A 10,017-nucleotide genomic window follows, 5' to 3' on the forward strand; every position below is an offset into this window, starting at 1 on the left:
GGTGGTGGTGGAGGTGGTGGTGGTGGTAGAGGAGGAGATCCTCGCGTGCACTGACCTGTAACAGCTGTGTCGCAGTGGCTCTCTGCTCAGGACTCTTCACCAAGCACTTCTTCACAAAATCGGTGAAGTCATCAGACCAAAGTTCAGGTTTCCTGAATGTTGGCGGTGGGTTTGTAGGAATCATAAAAATAGCCTAGTGTAGATGAGACATCCAGAAGACATAGTGAGAATCACAAGAGGACAACCAATTAAATCCGTCTCTATTTTCTTAGCAGAGTTCCAGTGAGACTGCAATTCCAGAACCAAGTCTGTCATCTGTGAGTGGGATCACTTCCCATGAGACCTCTCTACTTGAAATGTAGCTCACTGAGCACAATGCTTCTTAGTTTATGTTTGGTTTTTGAATGTATTCCCAAAGAAGACACATTTATAGACTTTTTGCCAAAGACATTAACTGTCAAAGATATATTTTTAAATCTTGATATGCCAGATTTATTATTTGTTTTATGTTAAGTACTGCAGCTAGAAAAGGCCAGCAGCAGGTTAATCTACATGTATAACCCAAATTAATCATTTAAGCATAAACAAAATTACTACTGCTCTTAAATACTAGAAAATGAAGATTCTAAATGAAATAATTTAAATATACCACTTCAATGTACCAGAAGTAAGTTAAGTGCTAAATAGTCATAGCTATGATAATACATTCTGATAGTTCAAATTTGAAAATTATAAAAGAAATTCTCCATCTCACAGCGTGTAATAACCATCTCTCCAAGTTCCATGTGACAAAACAACCAACACACATAATATGTTCAATAAATATTAACATTTTCACTCATACATGCTATTAAAAGTCAAGAGGCAAACAGTGGTAACACAAATTTTATGAAATAAAATGAATTAGAACACATAATAACTACTCATAAGTAATTTTATGTACCTACTAATACGTAAATTTATAGAACTATACAATTAACATCCCAGGTGAAAGGACAGACCAAAGGCCTTTTAACAGCAATAAGCACACAGAGCACACAGTCATGGACCCTTAAACAGAGAGGATCACAGAGGAAGCAGCCCAGTCTCCCTTCCTAGGTCTGAGAATTCGCTCCCTTTGGAAAGGCATCTCTTCATCTGACTCTAGATGGGCCTCTTCTTCTATATGTAAACTTAATGTACATTAAGTCATGCTCATTCTCTTTAATGCATAAAAAGACAGGGGTAGTAATAATAAAAAATATAATAACATTTAGAAATTAAATTTTTATCATTAAAATTAGATAATTATTATTAGATAATTACATTATCTAATATCATTAGAATATTATTTACAGCTAAAACTTCTGTTCATATACAGAGAAAAGATCACAACTACAAAGTTATAAACAAAACATATTTTACTGTATCAATTTTAATGTATTCCTTGCATAAGACAGAGCTTCTATTGTACACTGTATTTTTATTAACTGGTAAAAAAGATATGTATAATTGGCTTGAAATCACAGTAAAAGATATACAACAGGATATTTACTTCAATCTGTTCATTTTACAGAAAAGTAACCTAAAGTCTTGAGAGATTCAGAGTTAAAAATGAAATTTCAGATGCTTCAAGTTTCAACAAGCAAAGATGATTATTAAATGCAACCAAACACCTAAGGAGATGTGAGACGTGACAAATGGTCCCACTGTCAGCAAACCGATCCACCAAGTCCTCCCTCTGGTTCCTTCCACATGGGGGCAGAGAGCATGAGCAAGCTTTAAGGCTTTATAAGATTACCTAGATTTACTAGAATCCCAACTATCACAACTATGAAGTCTTCTCAACCAAATGTGAAAGATATCCAAATCAAAGCTTTTGCAGCATCAGCATCAGCAAGACTGTGAAAGAGATGAAGCTCATGCTACAATGAAATACTAAATTATCACAGACACCCCTGAGAGCCAAAACCATAAAACTTGAAGAAGGAATCGTACGAGAAAAAAATGTCACGACAGGAATTTGACAATGACTTCTTGTCTGGAACCAAAGTTCAGGCAATAAAATAAAAGTAAGGTGAGCTTCATAGAAACTCATGGCTCTGTACATCAAGGGACACTATCACAAAAGCAAAACTGGTGACCTGGAATAGAGAAGTCCATAGGAACAATGGAAAGCTAGGAGGCAAGAGGATCCCTACAACTCACTCATCAAAACTACAGCTCAATTTTAAAATAGGTGAAGGACTTAAACAAACATTTCTTCAAAGAAGAAACAAAACTAGCTAACAAGCACAGGGCAGGTACTTCTCTGCCACTCCCAGGAAAAGGCAATTAGACACAAAGATGGAGCACTTGGAACCCCAGGAGAGCTTCTGGGAAGAGAGGAGATGGAGAAAAAGAGGGGGAAGAGTCAACAGAACCGGACCCTTAAAAATGGTTAACACTGGGCCTGGAGAGGTGGCCTAGAACTTAATTCTTGCAGGGGACCCATGTTTAATCCCCAGTACCCACATGGTCGCTCACAACTGTCTAACTCCAGTTCTAGGCACTGATGCTCTGTTGACCCTGTAGACACCAGACATGTACACAGTGAACATACATATAGGCAGGTAAAATGCTCTTACATATAGAGTGTAGGCAGTATCACAAAGCAAAATAAACACATATAATCAAATATTTCTAAGGTCATTTTCTGTAGAGTCAGCTGATACAGTGATTCAGCAGTAATCAACCATCCAATAACAGTGGGCTTACTTTGTTCTGTTTTATTTTGTTGACTTGTTTAGACAATGTCAAGCTTACCTATAAGGTAAGAGAATCTCTTAAGACTTAGGCTGACTTAAACCAGGATGCCACTTGGTCAGTCTATCATCTACTTTACTCACTGGGCCCTTCAAGTAGGTGACTTCATAAGCTTTGCTATTACAAATTTTAAAATACTAGCTATACCTGAAACCCCCAGAGATTACCATCAACTTGTAGAGAAAAAATAATGAACATATGAGACAAACACCATGAAGGTCTATCTCTAACTAACTGGGTTCATCTCTGATGGCTCCATCGTAATACTGGACTCCAGGGAGGCTTCAAGAATGGACAAAAATAAACTGCAGCTTCAGAAAAGAGAGTGAATCACCTGTTCCTTCAAACCAGAGGGAGAACAACACATCCCAACCTCTTCTCAAGAACAGTCCAAAGACCTGAGCCCTGGAGAGCTGACCTTAACCTCAACTGCAGGTAGATACAAGATTGTCCAGATAAACGCTGTTCCCGCTGTTCTGTTACAAATTAGCAGATAACAGGCCCAGTGATTTATGTCCTTGAAGCTAATGCTTCTCCTTTGAACTTTGAGCCAATAAGCTGCAGCCTTATCTTCTGATAATCTTAACATATAAGGCTCACCTGGCAGTAGCTATTAGAAACCAGAGGATAAAAAGCTTTACTCTAACTCTTATTTACCCAGTACTATCATAAAGAGAGTATAATGTCACATCATACTTGCAAACAAGCACTGAGCAAGCATGGACATTGAGCGTACAGTTCAAATGAGCAAGTCTATTAAATTGTCTCCAGGAAAACGCTGTCTTTCATTTCTGTCTTTAACTTTCTAGAAAAATCAGTAACAGATGTAGATTTTCTCAGTCTTTCCTGGGTTCAACCAAGCACCAGGATGCTCTTAAGAACCTCTGGGTTTTGTATAAGTCAAGTCATAAGCCTCTGTTGTAGAAAGTGTTGATTACCAGTGGCTAGCCTTACAATTCCCTGCTACCAACCAAACAACACAGACACACATTAGGGCCATATAATTGATCTTATCTCTAACACCATTTGATTGAAGAATGTTAGTGCAATAAATTATATGATTAGCCTATGCTTGTTTCTACACAATATATTGCTTAACTACACACTAAACCTATCACTAAGTTTGGATTTTTTTTTAATTTCCCTGATCACAAGTACTCTGAAGACAGGAAAAAAAAAGTGCTTCAAAATGCCTAACTAGCTTCATGCCTGAAAACTCATGCTTTAGACTCCATAGAGCCTCAGCTTGCAGAAAGTGCTTCATTGAGAAGCTATCACACATAGATTTATAATCTCAGTGGAATCGACAACTACGTCTGAGCTAAGGCAACTGATCTGTGAATGCACAGGAGCAAAGAACAGGCTAGCATAATAGTAAGCCACGGATATGTGAGCGAAAGACCATCTTCCTGGCAACCGAGAGGAAGATGAGAGCACCTACAAGGAACGGCAGAGCTATTTTGTGAAAGTGAACATAATACACAGGTAGCAACCTTAGTCAAATAAAGATGGTATTTTTAAAAAGGAAATATAGTAATAACCTCTTTTTAAAATTAAGATCAAACAAAAATGAAGGTGAAGCTGGATGTCATCAGAAACACAGCCCCTGCCTACATTTCCAGTAAGGTGCTTTCATCCAAGAGAGACAGCTGGACCATGTTCTTTGTGTACAAAAGATGTCAGTATCCAGGTGTAAAACTCCAGCTCTGAAAATAGTAAAGCAAGCTGGTTTGAAAGAAATGCAAAGGTGAAAAGGGTGTGGAGAACCCTTGTACCTGCCTTGCAGTTTCTACAGTGGAATGAGCAAAGCATAGGTCTAGAAACTCATAATTTGTTCCAGCTCTAGTTACAGCAGTGGTTCTCAACATGTGGGTCTCAATCCCTTTGGGAGGGAGTGGCAAAACAATCCTTTCACAGGGGTTACATATCAGATATCTTACATATCAGGATTTATATTACAGTTTTCATTACAATTCTTAATTGTAGCAAAATTAAAGTTATGACGCAGCAATAAAAATAAATTTATGGTTGGAGGTCACCACAACATGAGGAACTTTATTAAAGGTTGAGTTAGAGGAACTTCCACAATCACTCTTCAGACCAGGAAACATCAGTCTGCTTGCCTGGAAAGTAATCTAAGAAAAGAGGTAGGGTACTCTGGCTCTGAGTGGAGAGTGGCTACTGGACAGTATCTATCTACACTATCAGAGTACACTGAGATGGACTGAACACTTCAGTATCTATCTACACTATCAGAGAACACTGAGATGGACTGAACACTACAGTATCTATCTACACTATCAGAGAACACTCAGATGGGCTGAACACTACAGTATCTATCTACCCTATCAGAGTACACTCTGCTGAACTGAACACTACAGTATCTATCTACACTATCAGAGAACACTCAGCTGGACCGAACACTACGGTATCTACACTATCAGAGTACACTCAGCTGGACTGAACATTACAGTATCTATCAACACTATCAGAGAACACTCAGATGGACAATGCTACACCTATCAGGGAAAGGGTACCCTTCTGTGGATTCTCAGTCTGAAAAGGAATAGCAGGAAGAATTTTGTTAGTATTTAAGAGAAAAAATATTAAGGGAGGTAAGTTGAAAATTCAACCTGCCAGGAAGAGGGGGATAGAAAAAAGTAATAACTTTAGGTTAGGCCAAAAAAGAAACAGCAAATTTGAAGAACTCAGGCAAAAGTTTAAGAGGAAAGCAATCTATCTCCCATAATTCCTCCATCTCACCTTGGAAATGCTTCAATCCATACCTAAGTGAAAGATACAGTGAAAACAGTTTTGTTGCTGCTGCTTTAAAAGAAACAAATAAATGATGTAGCAATCTTTAACTTAATAGTCTTCTTTAAACCCTCTCGTGAACCAGAGCAAGCATGCATTCCAAAGCCTGGCCACCAGTTTTCAGCAGCAGATATGTGTCACAATTACCTGAGAAACATTTTTTTAATTATCATTTTTTTTTCACAGTAAGAGTATCAAGGACCCATTCCTAACTTCACTGTAGAAAGTACAAACTTAAGGAAATTCATCAGTTTTACGACTGAGAACAGAGAGCAGAGGAATGGGAGACTTACAAAAGCTCACTACCTCGGGGCAAGCTTTCATCAACAGTAACTAGATTCCACCTGATGCTAGCTATTTTGTTACCTAAAAAAACAGATATTTATCTATGTCATTTCAGTCTATTTTACAATTTTACTCATACACAGCTAAATGATCAGAATGCACAGGTGGCAAGAACCTATAGTTCCACCCCATACATTCCTTAAGGAATGAGAGAGAGCCTCCATTTCCACCTTTATGACACTGAAAAGGGAACCACAGGACTTCTGCCACGGTTCACTGGAAGAAAACAAGAATGGTGTGAAGACTTCCATCCTTCTGTGGACATCTCACCACTCCAGTATGTAGAGACCACGGGAGCTTGGAGTTCTACCTCAGCCTGGCAGTAATCAGCTGCCCTTTGCTCTACCTGTTGAGGAGGTCTACATACCCAGCAGGACTTTCACTATCACCCAACAGTAAAACAATCACCAAGCAATGGATCTCCATGAGGAGCCAGAACTGTGACTCCACCCAGCCAGCAATGAAGAGCCACTCCTGCCACTAGTGTCCACAAAGGCTGAGCAGAGAACCTGAAGTTCAAACTCTACTGGTCTCCCACTGGTATAATGTCAAAAGAGTATATCTAGCACAGAGTTTACATGAGACTTGGAGAGTAAAAACCTTTTTATGTCCAATTTTCAACTGGACAAATTCTTTATCCTATTCAAGAACCAGAAAGATTACAACTTCATTGACAAAACACAACAGATGTTTTTAATAGAGGTGTTAAAATATTTTAAAAGCAGAAACAGAAGTGCCTCAATTAACAACTATAAATAATAATTGAAGGGCACTTGTTGCCAAGCCAGACAGGGAAAATCTAGTAAAAAAGAACCAGCAAGCTAGAAAACAGAACAACAGAATAAATTACTCTGTAAGAACAACAGGGGAAAACTTGACTTGGGTACACTGGGGTAAGGGTGGGAGAGCTGAGGGAGGGATGGATAGAGTCCCATGAACTTCTCTAGGACCAAGGCAAATCATCCAGCATTCAGGTTTTTGGAGTTGTAGAAAAGAATGTGTCATGTATTTTGAATTACAATAGCTAGAATTGCAATTAATCTTACAACACATCCAGCAGCCTGCACTACACCTGCTCAAAATTGGATCAACCAGAGGACAGCCAGAGACCAGGCTGTGCAGGCCCCGCTCCTCCTCTTTAACTACTTACTGCTACCAGTGCATTAAAGGAGAGGGCCAGGTCTTGTCTTCAGTTTTGCATCTACAAGTGAATTCATCAGGCTCTAATTTCTAGCTCCAGACCCAAGGCAGCCCAGATGGCTCTCAGTAAATTCAGTGGGCCACAAAGCAAAACAAAGAGACATGAGTGTGAGAAAGGATGTTTAGGAACCTAGAAGGGATGGCGGAAGTGGACAGGGATGAAAAGGTGACTGTGAGTGGAAACAAGGAGACAGAGTCAGGTATTGACGGTTTTTCCACGTACACTTGTGTGTAAATTTTTAATATAAATGAAAGATATAAAGTAGTAATACAAGGAAAATGTTTCAGTGAACACATTTCAACAGTTCAACTTTATAACAATTATAAATAAATCTGTTAAAATTTTCTGGACTATGCCAGCATTTGGATTTTTAAAAAATAAGTAAATTTCTTATTGATGGCAACGAAATGGTGTTTGTAGCATTTTTATCATACAGTAGATTCCACTCACTCACTATACTTTTCTAACTGAGTTGTCTTCATGCAAGTGCATGTTTTTAATGTTGTGCTGTTCCTGTAAGTTTGCTATTAAAATATATTAAACTATAAAAAAAAAACAAAGAATAGGTGGGACATGAAGAGTCAGATGCAGTACACACATGTACAAAACTTTTGCAGAGCAAAATCAGTTAATAAAAAATTCACTAGAAATTTCTAACATTTGGCAGGATATATTTAGCCTATAGAGTCCAGAGACTGTGCACATCACAAGACAAAAAAAAAACAGAATTCACACAAAAAATATATTAATTAAATTTCAGGAAATCAAAGACTGAGGGAAAAAAATCTTGAATGTACACAAAAAAATTAGACTTTACCTTTAACTAGAAAGTGAAATGACAGCTGATTTCTTATCAGGAACTGTGAGTGTTGGAGTGGCATAGTGATTAACTACAAGAACTGCCAGCAGATTATAACAGACAGTGGAATTATCCCCTCATGGGTACACAGAAATCAAAAGATTCTAAGGTAAGAAAACTTAACAGAATCGTCACAACTCTATCCTAAAAGAAGGTTGAAGCCATTTTTCTAAATAAAGAAAAATATGTAATTAGAAAATGTGAAATACCAGGAAGGAAAGTAGAATAAAGCTTAAATCAGTTAGTACAACAGATTCTCCTCTTACCTGAGTTTTTGAAATTATTTTTCCTAATTTCAACAAAAATTTAATACATGTAGAAGACAGTATTAATACATGGGAGAAAGTAAGAAAACAAAAAAAAAAAAAATTAGGGTTCTATATGTCACCCAAGCTGGTAAAAGAGATAAACTCATACACATTATGGATAAATCAAAATGGAATTCAAAAATACATTCAAGAAACCCACAGGAAGGCAAGAAAACAGAAACCAAAAACCCGAGGAAAAATGCAAAGGATAAAAAAATGTAGAAAATGGAAAAGACATCTCTGTTATAGCTACTAGACTTCAGCATCCTCTGACAACAGCCAGCGCCTGTGGAGAGCTGAAGGACACAGGAATCTCAATCCATCGCCTCACAGACATAGCTGTCATTTACAGAGTCTGGGAGAAGTGTGTATATTCTCTTCAAGTGCTCAGATACCAAGAAAGTCCATATCCTGAGACACAGCACACACCAAAGATTTAAAAGAGCTGACTTCCTAGAGTATCCTGCCACATTGTAATTGAACTAGATATCTTATCAGAAAGATGAGCAGAAGCACCAATACTTGGAATCTAAACAGCAAATGTCTACATAATCATGGGTCAATGAAAAAGCCTTGAGGTAAAGATTTAAAACCCTAAACTGAATGAAAGTAAAATGCAAAAATACCAGATATACAGACATGACACAGTCCTGAGAGCAGATTTTCTAGTCAACATTGTCACTCCCACCCCTCAACTTTCCTTGTCTCTCTCCCAGTTCTATCTCTACCAGCCTACAAATACCAGCTCTCAGTGCTGGTTACCCTTCCAGAAAGATCTCACGTTCCATGTTTCTCTTTTATAACACTTTATCCTTCCTATACCACATCAAACTTAGCATTGTCAAATTCATCACAGTTCAATACTAGAAAGGCAAACCAATCAAGACATTCTCCTATCTATGCACAAGCTTCAAATAGCTGTTGATTATAGTTCCAAATGCATATAATCAACAAATTTTCAGGAAGATGGAAGGGGATAACGTGAGGCCAGAAAAAAAAAATCAGCTTATTCCTCTATTTTATAGCTGTGAGGAAAAAAGGAGTGTTTGTGGTACCTGAATACAACAGACCTCAGAACTTCACACACATCTGAGAGAGTCTCCAGTACATACCTGCACAGGGAATTATGGTAGACAAACTAAAGAAGAAGGAATGCGTAGCCTGAGCAAGACATGTCTTACAAGCCTGAAAACCCCAGCTCAGATCTATTAGCCAGGTAGAGCTAATTCTAATAGATCTTTGTTATGTCCTAGTAGAAGGGGAGGAAGATGATCTGCAGCTATAACACTTTAAGGTGAGATGTCTTTTTTTTGTTGTTGTTATTGTATACATCACAGCAATTTTTATCAGCCATGTAAAACACCTCCAGGAGCATGCTTAAAATTTTACAATGATTATTCAATTCAAGGTTTCTGTAAACTTTAGTATAAAACCCACTTTGGATTATCATAAAACAAACAAATAAACTTATTACAAAAAACCCATAACAATCAGGTCCTGGAGGATATCTTTATAAATCTGTTCTTACTTCCAGAAAATGAGTAAAAATGGAGCAAAGCAGGCTTGTTGAGTAATTGTGAGAAGATATAATATTATTGTGGTTTTGTGAAATGCTTAAAAAGCTATGTAAAGCACATTAATAGCATTATAACATTTTTGGTTTTCTTAAATCTTTTTTATTAGATATTTTCTTTATTTACATGTCA

General features: G+C 37.6%; 1 protein-coding gene across 1 annotated transcript in view; it reads right to left on the bottom strand.

The window, feature by feature from the left end:
* Stk3 (serine/threonine kinase 3) overlaps positions 1-10,017 on the bottom strand; it is a 249,173-nt gene that overhangs the window by 136,334 nt on the left and 102,822 nt on the right. The window contains exon 7 of the mRNA XM_031359209.1: positions 56-193. Coding sequence (XP_031215069.1) covers positions 56-193 — 138 coding nt within the window. The remainder of the gene's footprint in view (positions 1-55; positions 194-10,017) is intronic.

Source organism: Mastomys coucha, unplaced genomic scaffold (assembly GCF_008632895.1).
Source record: "Mastomys coucha isolate ucsf_1 unplaced genomic scaffold, UCSF_Mcou_1 pScaffold7, whole genome shotgun sequence".
Lineage (NCBI taxonomy): Eukaryota > Metazoa > Chordata > Mammalia > Rodentia > Muridae > Mastomys > Mastomys coucha.